The sequence below is a fragment of the Hyaena hyaena genome, unplaced genomic scaffold (assembly GCF_003009895.1).
Source record: "Hyaena hyaena isolate Hyena2069 unplaced genomic scaffold, ASM300989v1 scaffold_308, whole genome shotgun sequence".
NCBI lineage: Eukaryota > Metazoa > Chordata > Mammalia > Carnivora > Hyaenidae > Hyaena > Hyaena hyaena.
In genome coordinates, this window is record NW_024080942.1 from 1232731 (window position 1) to 1253334 (window position 20604).

Below are 20604 nucleotides of genomic sequence, written 5' to 3' on the forward strand. Positions count from 1 at the left end.
GGTGAGGTGCGGTGAGGTGAGGTGTGGCAGGTGAGGTGAGGTGAGCTGTGGAGGGATGTGGTGAAATAAATTAGGCCCCACCTTTCCATCTTCCCAAATGTATAGGCTTTTTTGGTCTACTCTCTTCCTTCCTGTACTCCTTGTGATTTTCAATGATGCCTTGTTGAATTCCTTTCTAGTCATTTGCACGGAGATTTAATGAAGGGCTAGAGATAGTTTGATTGGCCATGTTTGCCTCAAAGTCTACAGTGATTCTAGAGGGGCGCCTGGGTGGCTCAGTCGGTTAAGCATCCGACTTCGGATCAGGTCATGATCTCACGTTCATGGGTTCAAGCCCCGCATCAGGCCCCATGCTGACAGCTCAGAGCCTGGAGTCTGCTTAGGATTCTGTGACTCCCTCTCTCTACGCTTCCCCCACTCATGCTCTGTTTCTTTCTGTCTCAATAATAAAAGTCTACAGTGATTCTTTAAGATAATATTTATCAAACATTTTCGTCAGAGAACCCCTCTACATTCGTAAAAACTATTGCAACCTGAAAGTGCTTTTATGTTGGTTACTATTTTTTTTTAAATTTTTACTGTTTGTTTATGTTTGAAAGAAAGAAACAAAACACGAGGGGGGAGGGCAGAGAGAGAGGGAGACACAGAGTGCGAAGCAGGCTCCAGGCTCTGGGCGGTCAGCATGAAGCTCGGTGCAGGGCTTGAACTCACAAACAGAGAGATCATGACTTGAGCCTAAGTCGGATGTTGAACCAATTGAGCCACCCGGGGGGCCCCATACCGTTTATTTTGATGCTCAATTTGTTCTAAATGTGGCCAGTAGGACCCTTTTGACTTCTGTGTTCTCTTGAAGTTCTTCAAGCACGACTGAGCTGCCCATACACCCCTATATTGGTTATATTTTTTAATATTTAGTGTATTAGCTGACAATGTTTTTATATTTATTCAGTGAAAATAGCAAAACAACCTGTTATATGTTTATCAGAAGACAGCTGGATTCCCGTACGCACATCTGTGCTGGTCTGTTGTGATATTATACGTCACGCGTATAGCGGAAAACTTTGGAAAACTCCATTCTGCACTTGTGAAATGAGAGTGAAAAGGACAAATGATGTTTCCGTGTTACAGGCAAAATAGTTGGACTGCACTCCTGCCAGGGTTCCCTGGGCCACACTTTGAGAACCATTGCTCTAGGGCCATCAGCACGGTTGCCTGTAGGCGTGAGCTTGTCTCGATTTATCCCGGTGCTTCAGACTTGAACGTCTACATTTGCTTTTTGTTTTTCCTCTTGCCTGGACTTCTAGAAAGAGATGAACTAGAGGATCCAGAGTTTGAGGTTGAAGTTCTCCCTCCGGAAGCCGAGACGGGCGCCGACTCGGGATGCGGCCGCCGCAGGTAACTGATCTGGGTCGGGCCCCTGGCTCCCCGCACCTCAGCCTGGGCATCCGCGGCGGAAGGGTGGAGGCGGGCGGGGGCCAGTCACCGTGCGAGGGCGGCCGCTGTCCTTCTGCCCTAAGCCCGGAGAACGCGGCCGCCGGTAAAAGTAGGAAGGAAGCAGCCGTCGCCGACAGGTTCCAGGCCTGCCGCCTGCGGAAGACCTTGGGCCGCCTGCGGAAGCTGCAGGAAGAGAAAGAGCTTTTCATTCAGGAAACCAGGTGGGTGCGGCCACGGGGAGCGGGGCCGGGGCGGGCGACCAGCGTTCCGGAGGGTCTGCCCGCCCTCTGACCCTGGTGACCTCCGAGCCGGCCTCATGGACAGGCCCCCCCGCCGCCCCCCCCCCGGGCTGTCCCGTAAAGCGTGCGGAGGGTGCCCGCCTTGGTCCTGCTGGGCCGGGGCCTCGCTGGTGCCCTGCCCCCTGGTCCCTGCGGCTTGACCGGCGGTTCCAGTGGTAGAGCGTGTCCCCCAAACCCTGTGGAGAAAAGGTCAAACACGGGAAAGTGGAAAACACGAGGCTCCAGCTATGACCACGTGCCACTGCGGACCTTCGCCTGCGGGGGGTGTGCCCGTGATTTCTTCCCGCTGAACTGCCTGACAGCGATGGCAGCTGTCGCTCCTGCATTCCTGTCCCCCACGCACGTAAAAACCTGCTCCACCCTCCGCACCGGTCCTCCCTCTGAGGAAGTGAGCACCCCCCCCCAAGCGCAGCTTCCCGCACACGTGGCTCAGAGCCGGCGCTCCGGGTTTGCTTCTGTTGTTTCTATCACAGGAACTAGCGTTTTGAATCGGGATTCAATCCAGGCCCACACACTGGTCACTTGTCCTGTGGGGTCTGCGAGTTCTAGAACGCTGACGGGGTGCTGCAGCTGTGCGCCCTGCGGGGGGCCCTCCCAGGCCTCTCGCCGGTGCCCTTACACGCCTGGGCGCATTCACGTGCGCCGTTCCTGTGAACTCTCACTTGGGCTGAGGTCACACAGGTGGCCCCTCTGCGGGGCTTTCAGGAAACAGATGTTCAAGACCCTGATCACGCAGCTTGACTGTGTGAGAGCAATCCCGGGAAAGATGATGTCACTTCAGCCCCTGTGGGTGGGGGGGGACAGACAACCAGGGCCCTGGGTGAGGGGGACAGACGACCGGGATCCTGGCCTGGGCAAGGGGAGCTGGAGCGAGATGCCGGCACGGTCTATGAGGGCCTGGACCTCAACCTGCCCGGAGCCCCGCTGTCCTTCCGTGAAGATGGGGTTCAGTCCAAGGCTCCTGGGGAAGAGCCGGCGGGGAGACTGGATTCCAGAGAAACATTGACCCGGATTCGGACTCCCTTGCAGAGGAGAGCTGCGCGCTTGCCGCCAGAGGCTGGATCTCATCACCAAACAGCAGGCGAGCGTGGCGGCCGAGGTGGCTGCAGGGAGAGAGGCCAGCAACACGTAGGTTGTGCGCCCCGGGCGCCGAGCGGGGCGGGCGGTGGGGCCCCCGGTGCAGCAGCAGAGGGCACCCAGTCACCCCAGTCATCATCGCTCCTGACACCCGCTGCCTTCAGGGCGTGAGGAAGCGCACTCCGCCCTCCGATGTGGGGAACAGACACACCCCAGCATGGAAACAGAGACAGGTGGTCACAAGGACAAGGGAGCTGGTGGCCGTGAGGCCAGGAGAGGGGGTCACTTTGAGGCAGGGAGGCCCCCTGAGGAGTTACCTACAGGATGGGACCTGAGAGAAAACCAACTCGCCTGCAGTGACCAGGAAAGAACATTCTGGGGGTGAGGATGTGCAAAGCCCCAGCAGCACCCAAAGAGAGGGGCCGCTCCGTGGGGACAGTGCGGGTACAGCAGCGGGCTTAGGGAGGAACATCAGGACTGGCTTTGCCGTGAACAACCAGCCAGGTGGTGCCACTACCGAGATGAGGGGGCAGGGCAGGCAGGGGCTCAGAGGCCTGCGTGGCCCCCTCACGTGGACGAGCCTGCGACTGGTGCCCACATGTGAGCCGGGTGGCGTCCCTGCACCTCAGGCCCCACCGGTTTCAGAGCAGTCTTTGAGGGACTCAGGGACACTCAGTGAGCTGCCCAGGGCCACCCTGCTGAGCAGGGACGCAGGGGGACTTTGGTCCCAGCGCTCTGAGCCGGTGTCCGAACGTAGCTGCCCCACTTGCTGCCAAGAAGGGATGAGTGCTGGGCCCCACTGGCCCCAGGAGGGCACAGGGGCTCCTGGCTGCTGGAGGCTGGAGTCCTGGGGGTCCCGGGGCGGACAGCTCACCGAGCAGCCCCGGCCCTTGGTGGGACTTGAACATCTGCCCGATTCTGTGGGACACAGCAGGCTGGGTGTCGAGAAATGAGGGCCACACCAGCTACTCAAAACCCACTCCCCAACCGTACACGTGTGGGGTCCTGATCCGTGGTGTCCACACACCCGGTGCTGAGGTCAGTGTCACCCGAGGCTGTCCCCACGCAGCCCCACCGGCCACCCCGTTCATCCCAGCAGCCCTGTGATTACTTCAGAACATCCCTGGGCGGTCGGGTGACAGGGCAGTGCACTGAGCCGGCCACAGCTCCAGGGTGGAAGAGGGAGGCAGCGAGAGGGCTCGGAACCCGGAGTCTCCCAGGGGCTTTTTGGCCACCTGGCTGCTTCCAGTCGGGCAAGTGTGCTGGATCCTTCCCGGATCTGAATGGGCCTGCAGCCCCGACAGGCCAGAACCAGGGGAACCGGCTGCCTGGCTCGGGGAGGGAAGCGGGCACTGGTGCGGCCAGGCAGGTGCTCTAGCGAGTTCTGTGCCTGGCCCAGCAGCCAGAAGCAGACACAGGAGCAGCCCCTCGTGGAGGCCTTCCCCGCCGGCCGGTGTAGACTGATTTCTGCCTTGAAAATGAAGAGACCAGCTGAAGGCATCACGGGGACGGTGGGCGCTGGGGGCTTTCTCTGGGAGCCAGGCTGATGCCGCCTCCCCACCTCCCCTGCCCCCTGCCCCTGTGCCTCAACAGTGCCGCCGTGGGGCGCCTCCAGGCGGTGTCCAGACGCCTGTGCACAGAGCTGGACAACGAGAGAGACCTGCAGTCCAAACTCACGGCCATGCTGCAGGAGAGCGAGTGAGTCGGGAGGGAGGGGCGGGCCCTTCCTGCTTGAAGGCAGGACGCAGCCCTTGGAGTTTGCACCCGACTTTTAAGCTGCCTAGAAGTTGGACGGGTTAAATGAAATCATTGACTCATTGAAAGGATAAGACTTCACGTTTTTTGAAATGTTTCCCACATCCTCCGTGTTTGTTTGCGTTTTTGAGAACTATGACATCTGCTTCTTTTCCTTTCCCCTCTTTCCTGCTTTGTGCTCCCAGAGAACCACCAGCACCATGCTTAAACAGTGTTTCACAGCCTTTCTAGAAGCATCCCCAGAAAGGACACTGGTGCATTGTCTTAAATATTCAATAGGCCAGAGGTTGGGTTAGGAATCTCAGCACTGCCTCTAGCTGCAGCAAAACAGGGATTTGGGAGGGGGTCAGCTCCCTGGTGTCCCTCGTGCACTGCACCCCCCGCAGCGGCCCCTCCCCCGGACGCTGGCCAGGCGGCCTCTGACTCTCAGAGGGACAGGACAGGGCTTTGGCGGCGGGCCGCCCACTACTGGAGGAACAACAGCTGCCCCCTGCTGCCCCCCAACGGGGACTCAACGGGGATGGGGGCAGGAATCAGCTCTAACCCAGCCCTCCCGTAAGGAGGCACAGGCCAGCCTAGGATCTCGTGGGGAGACGGGAAGGTGGCCCGGCCCTTGCTTGACAGCTGCCACAAGGCGGGGTCTCACCAGCCAGCGCCCAGCTGGGCAGCGGTCTTTACTGGAGCCGCAAAACCCCTGGTGGCCCCGCCTTGGTCAGATCGCTGTGATCCATTCACTTTAAACAACAACGACTTTAAAATTTTGAAACAAACTTAAGAAGAATTGCAAAAACAGCATATTCCCCCCGCCCAGGTCCCCCTTGGCCCCAGCCGTCTAGTGACATCCTTTACAGCAAGAGGGTCCCACTTGGGGGCGCGTGGGGTCGTCCCGTCTCCAGCTGGGATGACCCCTCATCCTTCCATGACACCCATGACCTTGACATTTTGAAGATTATGGGCGAGTAAAGGCCCCTTAAGTGGTCTTTGCGTGGTGCTCCCTTGTGACTGTTGGCTAGAACGACCCCCCTGTGATGCCACGTCCTCGACGAAGCGCACGATGGTGACAGGTCCCAGTTCCGCCGGGGGCACTTTGGTGGCTGGGTAGAGGTGATGCCTGCCAGGGTTCTCGACACGGGGTTGCACCTTTTCCTTTGGAAATTAATCGGTAACGTGTGCTGGACACTCAGAGGCTCTGGGAAGTCCCATCCCTGCCCCCTGTCGGGCACTGGTGTCTGAGTTCACTGACGTTCCGTGCCTGGGCCAGTCACGATGGTGGTGATGGCCCCAGAGACGATCTAAGGCCGCGTTCCTTCCCGGGGCGGGGGGGGGCGGGCAGCTTTCTGCCGTGAAGAACTTTCTCTTCTCCACATCCATTTCTTTACAGAAGTGGACGCTTCAGTTTCTGTTTTATTCAGCAGCTTGGCCCTCCAGTCCCCCCAAGTTTGGCGAGCGGGGCCTCTTGCAGGATGGTTCCTGTGCCTTTTGACAGGTCCCTGTCCCTGTCCCTCTTTGAGTGCTTTCTGGCACCAGGACACGTTCCACGCCCCCCTGATTCATTCCCCTGCCCCAGCTCCAGACCCAGCCTGGTTTGTAGCCGTGAGGAACGGTACCTGGAAATCTAGAGCCGGGTGCTGGTGATGCCCGTGGCCGCCAGGCCCTTGCCACTCCCAGGCCCTGGCAGCAGGCAGGGACAGCAAATCTGCACGTCTCTGTCTCCGTCTTGAAACCAGTTCTGACAGAACTGCAGGCCTGCCCCCCCTCCCCCCAAGCCTGCACCCCCTTTCTGTGGCAGTGACCAGCCTGCCTCTCGCCACTGGTTTCCTCAGTGCCCACATGCAGCCAGTCTGCTGACCCTTCAGCGGCCACCTCCGGGCCCCTCCTCCTGTGGCCGGACCCCAGCGGCCTGCCCGCCTGCCACGGCTCCCGCTGGCCTGGCTGCTGCCAAACTGTCATGGCTTCCTTGTTAATCAGCTTTACCTAAGTCTGATTTACACATGAGAAAACGTATCGCAAACGTTCCTTGGTTCATCTCCTCAGCCAGTGGTCCCGCCCCAGGCGACCACGACGAGCCCTGTCCCTGTCTATTAAGGTGCTCAGGGTGGAGAAGCACCTGGTGGCTCAGTCGGTTGAGTGACCGACTTGATTCACAGTGTGGAGCCTGCTTGGGATTCTGTCTCTCTGCCCCTCTCCTGCTCTCAAAAATAAACATTTAAGAAAATGTTTTAAATGTGCAGAACCTTACCCTGTTTACCCCAAGGGCCTGGTTTCTCTGCTCCACACACAATTCTCAGTTACATCTGTGTTCTTGTGTGTGCTGGAAGTTGGGGTGCATCCGAGGGTTTTTTTTTAATTACCTTACTTTAGAGAGAGAGCGAGCAGGAGAAGGGGGCAGAGGGAGGAGAGGATCTTAGGCTCCATGCTCAGCGCAGAGACCCCCATGGGCCTCGATCCCACAATCCTGAGATGACCTGAGCCAAAGTGAGGAGTTAGACGCTCAACCAACTGAGCCACCCAGGCGACCCCACATCCACATTTTTACATAGCGGGAGCCTGGGCGCATCCGGGGTTCGACACGACATTACCGCCCCTTCCTGGGTGGTCGGGAACCTGTGGCTGGGCTCCGGCTCCAGACCTCCCGGGAGGTTACAGTTGAGATGTCAGTCACGACGTTGTCGTAGGGGCCCCGCCAGCTCCCTCGGAGCCCCAGCGTCCTCTCAGGAGTGACGTACCATCACTTCTGCCACAGTTGGATCGACCCCGAGACGGGGGGGCGGGGGGGTGGCACAGCCTGCTCAGGGGTGTGCGTGCAGGGCGTGGGGTCATGCGCACTCATCTGGGGGCCTGGCCGCCTCCTACCGAGTCTCAGGTAGGCCCTTCCCCAGAACACCAGCTGCTGGCCACGAGAGGCCCCCGGCAGGTGCTGAACCGAGTGCTCCTCGGCCTCGGCGCTTTCGGCTGTAAAATGACGTCATCGTGTGGGCATCACGGTGATGCACGATGAGCTGAGCGACTGTACCCCTTCAGAGAATCCCCGCAGTGACAAGGCCACAGGTGAAGAAGGGAGCCCCGGGTTCAGAGGAAGTGACGGTTCCCAGGAGCACAGATGGCCGTGTCCGCCGCGGTCAGAGACGGCCTAGGTCCTGAGGGGCGCTCAGCGGAGGGGCTGGGCCCGCTCCCTGCCGCTGCCGGAGTTGAGGCCAGTGCAGCCCCGGAGCTGCGGGTCTGGGTTGTGAGGCGCCTGTAGGCATCATCGACAAGTGGGGTCCTAATGTCCTCACGCCCTAGACCCATCCTGGGAAGTCTAGCCACCTGACTCTTCCCGCGGCTCCGCCACCACCTCTGGGCCACCAGCCACACCTCAGCGGCACCACGGTCTCTGCAGATCTGCGCCCCCACAGGCGGTGCCCCCGGCCCCGCAGCCCTGGGACTCTGCCCCCAGGGGTGATGCGCCTCCAGGCTCTCCTGGTGGTCGCTGCCCACCACGTGCTGGGCAGAAGCTCCGTGACCCAGGGACGCCCAGGCAGCCCCTCCAGGGGCCTCGTGTGCACCGCGCGCGGCCAGGACGCCTGGCTCTGTGGCTCAGAGGCTCAGGTAGTGCCTGGCGCTCACTCAACAAACAGTGGCTGAGGACCCGCTGGGTGCCACACTCCGTTCTGAGCATTTGGGACTCGGCAGTGACTAGAACAAATGTCCAGGGCGCCTCTGTCCTCATGATAATGGGGAGCCGACGGTCAGCAAAACATGGAGTTCGTGACGGGTGGCCCCCGTCACACGGTCCCTGTGTCCCTGGATTCGAGCTTCCGTCTCACCCAGGTCCAGCAGCAAGGCCAGAGGGCAGGGCCGGGCAGGGCAGGCTTTGCTCACACCGCAGGCAGCCACGCCCGGCACAGGGTGACCGCGGCAGGGGCCCTGCCCGAGAGCCTTCTCTAGCGTTCCCTCCGGCCCTGCGGCAGGCAGCACCCAGGGACCTCACGCCCCCAAGGTCGATGCCCACACAGACGTCACTGGGCTACAACTAAGGGGCTGGCAGGGCTGCGTTCTTTCCTAGAGAGAACCTCTTTCCTGCCTCGTCCGGCCCCCAGACCCGCCCTCCTTCCTGGGCCCGCGCCCTCCCCCTCCTCTAGGCTGGCAGCATCTCTGGTTATTCAGAGAAAGTGAGACTTTAGTGAAGCTGCCATCGTTTTCAGGCCTAGGGAGCCAGTAATCCGTCCTCCACGGCCTGTCTGTGCCCAGGCACCCCCGATCTGCTGCTCGTACGGCAGCAGCCCACCTCCCCTCCGTGCCCGTGCTGCCCCCCAGCCCTGCCCCTCGCTGCAGTGCCCCAGTGCCACGGGAGCCTCTTGCAAAGGCAGCATCTCCCACCCATGTCCCGGCCTATTTCAGAGTGCCACACTGGTCCTCAGGCCGGGCGAGGCGGGGGCAGGTGCAGATGGGTGCCCGTGGACACTCAGGAAGTGCAGGTCCGGGTTCAAGTCGGACCTTGGCCTATAGTGCTGTGGGTGAGGGGCAAGCCTTGCTCTCCAGCAACTGCAGGCCCAGAGGGCTTCCAGGAGGAGGAGCCGCCTTCAGTGGTGTTTGTGCAAACTTCATGTCCAGGCCCTCCCACACGCCCTGGAATGGACGCTCCTTGGAGGCTACGGCCCAGGTCTCCAGGGTCTCTGCCAACATAAACAAAAGTGCTTCTTGTTTGAAGGAGCGCCATGTGGCACATTGAGATCCAGAAGGGACAGCTCGAGGACGTCCACAAGTCCGCCCAAGAGGAGGAGGCGGCCACCAGGAAGGGCCTGAGGGCGCACGCGGCCAAGCAGCTGCACCGGGAGGAGGGGGCCTTGAAGAAGGCAGAGAGGACCCGGCTGCTGCGGGTCAGGTGGGTGGTGGACCCGCTGGGGTGCTGGCCCTTGTCTGTCCGTGGTCCCGCCCGAGCCCCGCCCAGAGTCCCAGCCCGGCGGGTCCTCCCTGCCCCTCCCCCTGCGCACCCCATCCCCTGGACACCCGCAGGGCCCCGGGCACAGGTGCACGGGTGCTGCCAGCCTGGCTCTCGGGGACACCTGTTCCCTCAAGAGCCAGTGCGCCATGTGTCTGTCCCCACCACCGCAGGAAGGCCATGTGCCTCCAGAAGGAGCACGGGCTCAGGCACCAGAAGCTGCTGGAAGATGCCAGGAAGAATCACAAGATCGCGGTGAAGTTCCTGAAGGCTTCCCTGGGAAGGTAGCGCTTTCAGACTCTCCCTCCTGATACCCTGGAGGAGAGATATGAGAGATACAAGAGTCCTTTGTTTTGTTTTACAAGCCCCCAGTTTTAGTATTAATTCATTATCTTACTGTCCGAAAATAATAAAGCTGTATTTTTAGTTTTGAGCTGATTTCCTGCTTATTTTCAGAAAAGGACCTGCGGTGAGTGGCCTGGGGCCTCTGGTCCAGAAAAACCTGTGTCAGTGTTTCCTAGTGATTGAAGTTCAACATAGCACTTCCCGTGCGCCTTTAATGTGGTCACGTTCACGTATTTCCTTGACGGACGTGACCACCATGGGGTTCTGTCACCGCAAGTCGACGTACCCCCCGTACTTGTGGTTAAGGACGTGCCTTCCTCCAGGATCCGCGAGCAGCAGAGGGAAGAGGAGCTGGCGTCCCGCGAGCACATGAAGAGGCGCATGGACGCCGTGCTGGCCCTGAAGAACAGCATCACTGCCAACAGGGTAGGCGACCTCCTCCGCCCTTGCCCTCAGAGCGCGTCGCAATCCAGGAGGGACCGCGCGACGCCCCCCGGGCCCCACGCGACCCTCCAGGAGCCCGCCGGGCAGGCGCGTGTGCTTCCAGCCGGGGGTCCAGCCACACGCCGCTCGGCCTGCCCTGCCCTGTCGTCCCGCCGTCCTGCCCGACGGGGCTCCCACGTCCTCAGACTCTCCACTCGGTCTCTCCCTGGGGGTCACGGAGCCTCGCCCACAGGTCTCTTGCCCCGGGGTCCATGCTGGCACCAGCCAGGGCCTCACCGGGCAGGAAGAACTCCGCACAGGCCTGGTCCGCGGGAGGAGCCGTGGCAGGGCTCCCGGGGGACCAGGGCTTCGCGAGGCCGTGTGCAGGGGTCCGGGATCCTGCTGGAGGAAATGACATCTCTCTAGGGCCCAAGGGCATGGCAGTTAGGCCTGGAGAGTGGAGAGGGGAACAGCATTTGCAGAGGCTCAGAGACAAGAGTGAGCAGGCCTCCTGGAGGAGAGCCCAGGGTGGCAAGGGGGCAGAGGCGAGCAGCCAGTCCTGCGGGGCCCTGGATGACGGCCAGCTCAGGTCTCGGGAAGCCCCTGAGGCTTCTAAGGCAGGGTGGGCGGGGCTCTGCACACATGTACTCGGGCATCTCAGAGCTGAGTTCACGTCGCCTGCTCACCAGAAGGCTGTCGTGCATGTGCGTCTGTGTGCACACGCGTGTGCGCGTGCCAATGGTATAACCTCACTTTTCTCTATTCCCAAGGAAACACTCCGGAAATTTCAAGCATGGGGCCAGGCCAGAGCAGAGCTGGCTGAACACAAGGCCCAGGCCGAGAAGGAGATGATTCTGGCCCAAGGGGGGGACGCTTTCAAGCACCTTTTCCATCAACGCCGGCGCCAGGAGCTGGAAGCCCAGAAGCGGTGAGTGCGAGGTGGCTTCCCAGGGGAGGTGCCCACCTGGGCCGAGGGAGGCCTGCCCCTCACAGTTGACCAAGCTGCTTCCCTCCCTGGGCTCGTCCCCCGGATGGGGCCTCCAGCCCTCCCTCCACACCCCACTCCCCACTCCCCAACAGGTGGAGCCTCCCACGGGCCTCGGAGCATAGACCCTTCGGCCCCCATCACCTCTGTGGCCCCCCTCAGGCTCCTGGCCTGGCTTCCTGGTTTCTCCAGAGCTGCCCCAACCCCCGAAGCAGCTCACTCTCTGCGTCTCCCTGCTCTCCAGGCCCCTCTATGGGGGGCCATGGGCAGCCTGGGCTCACCCTTAACGCCCTTGTGGGCTCGGCTTTCTGATTCCTCCAAACAGGCACTCGGTGCTGCCTTCTCAGTGTGTCCTGCACCCTCGTCATTCACCCCGAGACCCCCCTCAGCCCTGCAAGTTCCCAGTACACAGCTCCCCAGGCCTCACTCTGCCCTGCCTCCTGCCCCCACACCCCTCTGTAGGCACTATTAGGGAGTACCCAGGTGCGGTCTCCTGGTCCTCTCCCTGGCGACGGCATCTCTTGCCAGGGAGTCACAGTGCCCTGGCCGTCACCATAGGGGCTCTGCCACCAGCCTGTCCTGCTAGGGGCTCCCAGGGGCAGCTCCACCAAGGGCCTTCATTGGGCGCAGGCCCAGCACATAGAAAGAGCCAGCAAGCAGCAGCTGGAATGAGTGAATGAATGAATGAGCGAAGGAATGAACGAGCAAAGGAATGAATGAGTGAAGGAATGAATGAGCGAGCAAGTGAATGGCCTCAAACCCTAGTGAGGCCTTGGTCTGTACCTTGGTGGGAGCCCAGCTGCCAGCCTGGAAGCCTGAAGCACGAGACACACCCCACGGGCTCCAGGGCTGGGCAAGAATTTCGAGTTCTGGGTCTCCGGCCTGGCAGCCCTCCTGGGCCTCATCCGTCTGCTCCCTTGGGAGCCAGGGGGTCAGGCCAGACTCAGCTCCTAACAGCCCAGTGGAGGGGCACCTCCTGGGGCAAGGGCCCCCAAAGGCAGCTCGTGGCTCGCCCTCCCTGGGCCCACACGGTGTTTCCCCACAGCACCTTCGAGGAACAGCAGAAGCTCAGGAAGCAGGAGATCGTAGCTCGGATTCTGAAAGAGGAGGTGGAGGAAGCAAACAGGAAGAAGAAACCGTCTTCTCCCACCAAAGCCACGAGCCGGTTGACTCTGAGGGATAAAACGTGGGGCTACATCTCGGAAGTCTGCGAGGATAGGGACGAGGCGGCCCCTCCCTGTAACCTGCTGGTGAGTCAGAGCCCCTGTCCGGTCACCTGCACGCCTCTGCAGGGGAGCAGGTGGATGATCTGAGGGCCGGGCACACGTGTCCAGGGACGTCGTTGGGCCCTGGAGTCACTGTGTGAACCTCTTGGGCTAAGATCCACAGCGGAAACTAAGTGTCCTGCTCCAGAATGTCTTCCGGCTTCCTCCTTGGACGGGGCGGGGGGGGCAGGTGCACATGTTCTGATTTCCCCCACGGCTCCTCTCTGCAGCAGGCCGGCTGGCGGGTCACCTGGCGTCCACCTGGGAGCTGTCCGTTCCCAGGTGACGGAGCAGGTACAAGGGACTGAGACCCAGGTCTCTGGTGCCTCACCCACAGCACTGCAGGTGCGGAATCCTGAAGCCGCGGCGTCCCCTGCAACGAGATTGGCTCAGGCCACCTTACCTGTGCCTAGACGAGAAGGCAGGCAGTGACCGGAGGCCAGTCCTGGGCCACAGGGGTATTGTGCACATGGCTGTCACCACCCTGACGCCAAATGCTCTCAGCACCCCAGAGACCAGCCGTTTCTGTGTCCTGCACTCACTCACCCATTTGCGCATCATCCTACTGACAGCCGACTCTAGGCCGGCCCCCCCAACCCCGGGGCTGGTGGCCTGTGTACCTGTCCCTCGGGGTGAGGAGGACCCCCTCCTGAGCCCAGTTCACTCCCACTTCTGCCCCCCATGCCCCCCGAAACCTGAAGGTGCAGGTCGCTGGCTTCTGCAGGCCTCTGTGGGGTCTCCCCTCTCTTCCCAGGTGTTTCCAGGGTCTGCAGGCTCCCTAGCCCCGCCCACGCCCCAGCCCCGCCCCCGAAGAGTCCCCCCCTCCAGGGGGTTACACCTGCCCCCTCCTCCCTGGCCCACCCTGGAGTGTCCACACTAAGTGTCCTGTGTCCGTGGTGACACCCTGTCTGCTTCCCAGGAACTTTCCACACGTGGCCACATCTCCCCCACGTCTCCTTCCATCTATGTCTGATGTTCCCTGAAGGGAGACCCTCACCTTCCTCACTGGAGCCCAGTCCCTGGACCAGCGACCTCCGGATGGAGGGCCTTCCCAGGGCGTGGTTCATATAGGCAAAAGTTAGAAATAACATGAAACTGAGGATCGGTAAAGAGAATTGTAGTAGTTCCAAAACCCATATTTTGTGGGCTCACGAGTATTGGAGAAAAGATGTAATGATGTCTAAAATACTTTTATTTGAAATGGGAAAAAGTTACAAAACAGATTGTGTTCTAGCCTCCAGGTAAGAGAAGACGAGCCCGGGGAGGAGCCAGGCTGTCCGCAGCCACGTGCCCAAGGGGCTTGTGATGGGGGTTCCGTCCTTCCCTCGCGGATCCGTCGAGTCCCTGTCTCCTGTGATGAGCTGTGAATTCCTTTCCCCGACAGCAGGACACCGAAGGGGTCCCATACCCCAGAGCCTCTCAGTTACTGGGAGCCGTCTCCTGTGAGTCCGTCCAGGGGGACCCCGGGAACGTCATCTGGGAAGATGACACGCTGGCCGAGCCGGAGATCCCCGGGCTGTGGAAGGAAGACTACAAGCCGCACCAGGTAAGCGCTACCTGCCCTCAGGTCGGAGAAGTTGGATGGCGGCCCCGACGCCAGCTGACCTGGAGCCAAGGTCACAGACAGAGCCCCTTCCCCGGTCACTCAGGTCCCTCGGGGAGGTTCCTTTGTTTGTGCCGCTTGAGAAAATATCACTCCTGTCACACATTTCAAACCTTTCTCTTGGCCTGATTTAAAAATCTGGGAAACCACCCTCTGCCGTTACTTCCCCTAAATCCAACGAATGGGCCCTGCTCGTCCACCTCTCCGTCTCCTCTGAAGGGAGGCCCTCCAGCCTCCCCCCGGCGCCAGGGCTCTCTGAGGGGCCTGCCCGGGAGTCACGCTCCCCCTGCCCTGGCCGCTCTGGGCCGCTCACTTCTGAGGCCCCGCCGATCGCTCCACTGGGCCTGCGCTTGCCCTTGAGCGCGGCCGCTGCTTCTGTGGGAGCCCAGGTGCCCAAAGAGGAGGAGGACAGGAAGCCCGCGGGCGGGACGAAGATGGACAAGGACATCCTGGCTCGCACCATGGAGCAGCTGCGCAGCAGGGTGACCCACAGGCAGGTGGCCTCCGGGCGCGAGTTCAAAGGCCGCCCCTTCAATAGCAAGCCGGAGCTCATTCACTTCAAGGTGAGGAGGGCGGGGTCAGACACCAGCCCCAGGAGGGGACCCGTCCCGGGGGACAGCCTCCCTGGAGAGGGAGAGTGAGGAGGTCGGTGCTAGCACGCAGTCACAGCCGCCAGCCTGCAGGGGAGGGGACTGGTGCGCTCCTGGGATGCCACTCGGGCCCTAGTCCTTCAGACGACATGGGGCGCCAGCCCCGGAGCCCACACCGTCCGAGGTCCCTGCCCCCCTGTCCCTACTCTCCATCGTCCCCAGGGGAGCCCTTCTTGAGTCAGGAAACCTTAGGAATTGTTCCTGGCCTCTTATCAGGAGGCTCGTCCACTCATCACCGAGACCTTCCTCACTCACACGCTGGCCATCTGGGGGCACGTGAGAGGCTGCCAGGCGCTTCCCGCGGCGCCTTCCCTGCGACAGGCTTGGAATGACTCCTCTGACCTTTCCAGGACTTCGATGTTGGCAAAGTGTACAAGAAAAAGATCACACTGATCAATGCCACCTACACCATCAACTACTGCAGGCTGCTGGGTGTGGAGGAGCAGCTCAAGGACTTCATCCACATAGAGTGAGACGCGGGGAGCGCGGGGGGCGGGGGGTGCCATGGCCTTCATGCCCGTGTGGCGCATGGTCTGGCGGCTGACGTGGCCCGAGACCAGCCCAGGTGTGCGCGATGACTTCCCTTCCCGGTCAGTGTTTTGCTGTGAAGCCCTTCGCCATGTTTCTGTTTCCTTCCTCGAGGCCCCGCTGCTGCGTGACAAGCGGTCCCCTCTGCCGTTTCCTCCCGGCCCCTTGAGTACCTGCTTGTCTCCTGCCTTATTCTTTCCCCGTTTTTCTTGTGTTCTGTCTCTTGCCGCGCCGGCTGTGCTGTCTCCTCCTGCCCCGTAGCGCCTTGTCTTCCGCTTTAGGAAAGTTTCTTCTGGTTTCTGCCTGCCTTTTGTGGAAGGGTCTGGAGGCCTGAAATGGCCCCCGATGGCTCCCCACCTCCTGTCCCCACCGCCTCTCCCCAGGACCTGTGCTCGTGGACCCAGGGACACGCTGTTCTCTTCCGGGGGCTGCTTGTGGCTCAGACGAGCGATGTCCGCTCCCCTCCTCTCTTTCCGCCAGCGAACCTGAAAGGCGCGTGGGCCGAGCGCGGCCACGCGGCCTGTTCCTCGCCAGCTACCCCGTCCTGCGTTCACGCCAGAGGCACGGGATTTACTTGGGGTCTGCTGGCTCTTCGTGTTGGTCTGCGGGCCTCTGGGGGACTTGCGGCCCGGACTCGGGGTATCAGCACCCCCCCAGCATCCTGAAACACCCCTCCCGAGGCCTGGGGCTGGGGTCTGATTGGCGGCTAATCCCCTCCCCCCATGGAGATTATCACCCTGTGTGTACCGGCCTCCAGGGCTGCCGCTGGGAGGTCGGCTTCCGGCCTGAAGACACAGCCCTGGGCCGGCTGCCCGGCTTCCCTCGCGCGGCTGCCTTCGGGCTCCCTAGTCCCCAGGGTCCCGCTGCGCCTCGGTGTGTCAGCTGCGGGTTGATTTTGGACGGGCTCAGGGCTCACGGAGGATTCAGACCCACGAACAAGTGGGCACGTGTCTCAGCCCCACCCTGTCCTTGGCCCTGCAGCGCGTGCTTGCGTGTTTTCTCGAGTCTGACACTGGTGGCCCTTCTCTCTTCGTGTGCCCAACGGCCTCGGATTTCACGGCCATACTTACTGCCATAAGCCCGCGTTCTGCCTCCGCGGCTTCTCGACAGCGTCCTGCTCCTTTCTTACCTCTGTGATTCTCAAATTCCATCTTTGATCATTTTATTTCTTTTATTTTTTTAATGTTTATTTTTTTTCAAGAGACAGAGCATAAGCGGGGGAGGAGCAGAGAGAGAGGGAGACACAGACTCTGAAGCAGCTCCAGGCTCTGAGCTGTCAGCACAGAGCCCGACACAGGGCTCAAACCCATGAACTGTGAGAGCATGACCTGAGCTAAAGTCAGACGCTGAACTGACTGAGCCCCAGGTGCCCCTCCATCTTTGATCATTTAAAAAAATTGTTTTTAAAGTTTTTATTTATTTCTGGGAGAGAGAGAGGGAGAGACAGCGTGAGCAGGGAGGGCCAGAGAGAGAGGGAGACACAGAATCCGAAGCAGCTCCAGGCTCTGAGCTGTCAGCACAGAGCCCGACGCGGGGCTCGAACCCACGAACCGCGAGATCATGACCTGAGCCGAAGTCAGACGCTTAACCGACTGAACCCCAGGCGCCCCTCCATCTTTGATAATTTTAACATGACATCTTTGAAGTCTCCATTCAACCATCCTCTTATCTGAGGCTCTTGCAGTTTGGCCCTACTATCCGCCTGCGTGTTGTGTGCTTACACGCATCCTTTCCAACCTGGGATTTCCCTCTTCTCACAGGGGGCTCTGTCCCCCCGAGTCTCTGTGATGTGGCATCAGAAGGCTTTCCTCCCACCCAGAGAAGTTTCGGATTTCTTCTGCCTGCTGCGTGGGGTTATTACCAGCCAGGGGGAAACAATTACATTTTTAGCTTGTATGTTTCTAATCCAAGCACCTTAGGTAAAATCCAACCTTGTGAAAACATGCCTCACATTAGCAATTCTCTGGAAGCTTCTTTTCCTCACCCAGGATCCAGACCAAGACAGACTGTCCTCTAGTCTCCCTGTGAAGTGGGGGCTCTTTTCCTGGCTCCTTCACTGAAAGTGGGGTTCAGAGGGAGCCCCTGTGTGCAGGCCCCGTGCTCACCCCCGGCTGCCTCCCAGCCCCCACACTGGTGTCCCAGGCCTGACACTGCCCGTCCCCAGGGAGCCGTGGCCGCTGCTCACCCCGTGACAGCTGTTCCCTCCGGGGACGCACCTCACTCGCCATTCACTCGCTCATTCTGCACACATTCAGATGTCACCCGAGTGTCTCCTAGGGCCTGGGCACCAGGGCTCAGCACCCACGATGCGCGGGGAGGGCTCCGCGCAGGGGCTGCTGGGAGGCTCCGACCGTGCCTTCCCGTCTACCTGAGGACGCGCCCCACGGGCCCTTGTCTCTACAGCTTTGACCCCCCTGGTCCCATGTCAGCCGGGATGTCCTGCGAAGTCCTCGTCACCTTCAAGCCCATGGTGAGTGTCTTCTAAAAGCAGATGCTGTGCAGGGATTGCTCTCACCCGTCGTGGGCGGGTGGTGGGCACAACGGCGTCTCTGCAGACACAGGTGATGGAGGAAGGACACACGGGTCCCAGCAGGGGTCACGTAGGCCCCTGTGGTGCCGTTTCACTTCCGCGCACATCCGGCACGTTCCTGCTGTCGGGCAGATTAGGGGCTCCTGACCAGCAGCTGGGTCTGTTGGCGCCCCGGTCTCAGTGGGGCCTTCTGGAATGTTCGGACGGCCAGGCCGGCCCGCGCTTGTAGGGGTCCCTGGGCAGAGTTGCAAACATCATGGTGGTCGAGTGTTTTATTTTTTAGATAAACAAGGATCTTGAAGGAAGCGTCTCATTTCTGGCTCAGACGGGCGGCTTTTCTGTCCCGCTGAAGTGTTCCACAAAGAAATGTGCGGTAGGTTCCGATGCCTGAGCCGGTGGGGCCTGCGCCCTGCGTCCTGGCTCCGGGCCCCCGGGCCGAGCTGCTCAGCCCAGGCCAAGCCACACCGGGGGCAGATGGGAGCGGTGGGCCGTTCTGGGAGGGTGGGCGCCCACACTGACGCTGGGAAGGCGGGGGAGTCCCACACTGTGCGGAGCCCAGGTGGTGGGAGACCTCCGGGTCCATCTCAGGAGTCGCTGGCCCCCGCGGCGGCTCTGTGGTGTCCCCTCGATCCCTCTCCTAAACTGCGGCCACTGTGCTGTGTGTTATGCCCCAAAACTGATACCTGAAGTTTGTACCCCTTGACTCCCTTCCCCCATTTCACCCACACCCTCTCCCCCGCCTCCCCAACCCCACTCTGCTCTCTGTGTCTATGGGCTTGATTCCACACCTTCGTGAGGCCACACGGAATTTGGCTTTCTCTGTCTGGCTCGTCTCGCTTAGCGCAGTGCCCTCACGGTCCGTCCCTGCAGTTACAAATGGCAAGATTTCCTTTTTTTAATCCCACTGTATACACGCCCCGCCTTCTTCCGTTCGTCCCCTGAAAGACACCTAGGCGGTCCTCACTGGTTGGTTACTGTGAATAATGTTACCGTGAATATGGGGGTGCAGATAGTGGGGGTCCAGTTAGTGGCTTCAGATCCTTTGGATGTATCGTCAGGGGTGTGGTGGCCGGGTCTAGGGTAGTTCTATTTTTAGTTTTAGAGGAGCCTCCACACTGCTCTCCAGGGCGGCCGCACCAGTCTGCACTCCCACCAACGGTGCGCAGCGTTCCTCTTTCTCCGCATCCTCCCCAACACCTGCTGTTTCCTGTGCTGTTGATTGAAGCCAGTCCGGCACGCGTGAGGTGGTCGTGCCTCGTGGCTGTGACTGTGTTTCCCTGATGAGAGGGATGCAGGGTTCCCTTCCATGTACCTGTCACCGTCTGGATGTCTTCTTCGGAGAAATGTCTATTCAGATCCTCTGTCCAGTTTTTTTTTCAATTTTTTAAAATGTTTATTCTTGAGAGAGAGAACGAGTGGGGGAGGGGCAGGGCAAGAAGGGGACACGGAACCTGAAGCAGCTCCAGGCTCTGAGCTGTCAGCACAGAGCCCAACGCGGGGCCCGTGAGATCACGACCTGAGCTGAAGTCGGACGCCCAACTGACTGAGCCCCCCAGATACCTCATGCCCACTTTGCACGTGGGGGGCTCAGTCGGTTAAGTGTCCAACTTCAGCTCAGGTCATGACCTCGCGGTTTGTGGGTTTGAGCCCCGCGTCGGGCTCTGTGCTGACGGCTCAGAGCCTGGAGCTGCTTCAGATTCTGTCTCTCCCTCTCTCTCTGACCCTCCCCTGCTCACGCTGTCTCTCTCTCTCTCTCTCTCTCTTAGAAATAAATAAAACATTTTTTAAAAGTTTACTTATTTATTTTGAGAGAGAGTGCATGTGTGCATGACCAGGGAAAGGGCAGAGAGCGGGAGAATCCCAACCAGACTCCGAGCTGTCAGCACAGAGCCTGATGTGGGGCTTGAACTCACAAACCGTGAGATCATGACCTGAGCCAAAATAAGGGTCAAACACTCAACAGACTAAGCCCCCCAGACGCCCCTCTCTGCCCATTTTAATCGAATTGCTTAGTGTTTTGCTATTGAGTTGTGTGTCTTTATATATTTTGGATTGCAAATATTTTCTCCCATACCGTAAGTGCCTCTTCACTTTATTTGCTTTTGCTGTGCAGAACCGTTTCTTCTTAAAACTTTATAATTAATTTTTAAATTTTTACTATTGAAGTAGAGTTGACAGGCAGCGTCAAATTAGTGCAGCCCGCGCAACCCAGTGACCGCACACTTCCGCCACCTGGCGGTCACTGCGGTGACTGCTGTAGCCACTGATTCTTGTTTAATTAAGAAAATTTCAAACATAAGGAATCGCAGGAAACAGCACAGTGAACACCGTGCGCTGCCTGGATCCCATCTGTCGACATTCACCACATTTGCCTCATCTGTCTGTCTGTCAGTCTGTCTTGCTGACCCATTTCCAGGGAAAGCAGCACTAGCATGACACTCGATGCAGCAGCTTTGCAAAACCTCCACACGCATCTCAAACAAAGAGGGAGGTTCTAATGCAGAAACCGCCACATCCTCGCCTCTCCCGAGCGAACAGGTCCGCGCTTACTGCGGCCGCGCTGCGGAACAAAACCTCCCACATGTAGCGGCTTACTGCGGCCACGAGCATCCTGTCTCACAGTCACAGATACGCAGGCGACTGTGGTTTGGCTGCCCAGGCCGGGCTCCGCTGGGCGGCTGGCTCCAGGCTGCGGGTGAGCAGGGCCACGGCTTCCCAGCAGGAGCTTCTCACTGACAGTGACTGTATTGCAGGGAGTGCAGGCCAGCCACACGAGCACATGCGCAACC

At 60.1% G+C, this 20604-nt stretch overlaps 1 protein-coding gene across 5 annotated transcripts in view; it reads left to right on the forward strand.

Moving 5' to 3' along the window:
• CFAP74 (cilia and flagella associated protein 74) overlaps positions 1-20604 on the forward strand; it is a 66620-nt gene that overhangs the window by 15625 nt on the left and 30391 nt on the right. For 4 of the 5 annotated variants that reach the window (XM_039248420.1, XM_039248422.1, XM_039248423.1 and 1 more), the window contains exons 3-16: positions 1305-1395; positions 1518-1655; positions 2763-2861; positions 4404-4508; positions 9256-9429; positions 9660-9770; positions 10155-10257; positions 11025-11182; positions 12285-12489; positions 13889-14050; positions 14497-14670; positions 15108-15226; positions 17689-17755; positions 18099-18188. In XM_039248420.1, coding sequence (XP_039104351.1) covers positions 1305-1395; positions 1518-1655; positions 2763-2861; positions 4404-4508; positions 9256-9429; positions 9660-9770; positions 10155-10257; positions 11025-11182; positions 12285-12489; positions 13889-14050; positions 14497-14670; positions 15108-15226; positions 17689-17755; positions 18099-18188 — 1796 coding nt within the window. The remainder of the gene's footprint in view (positions 1-1304; positions 1396-1517; positions 1656-2762; positions 2862-4403; positions 4509-9255; positions 9430-9659; positions 9771-10154; positions 10258-11024; positions 11183-12284; positions 12490-13888; positions 14051-14496; positions 14671-15107; positions 15227-17688; positions 17756-18098; positions 18189-20604) is intronic. The other variant, XM_039248421.1, reaches the window with a different exon arrangement.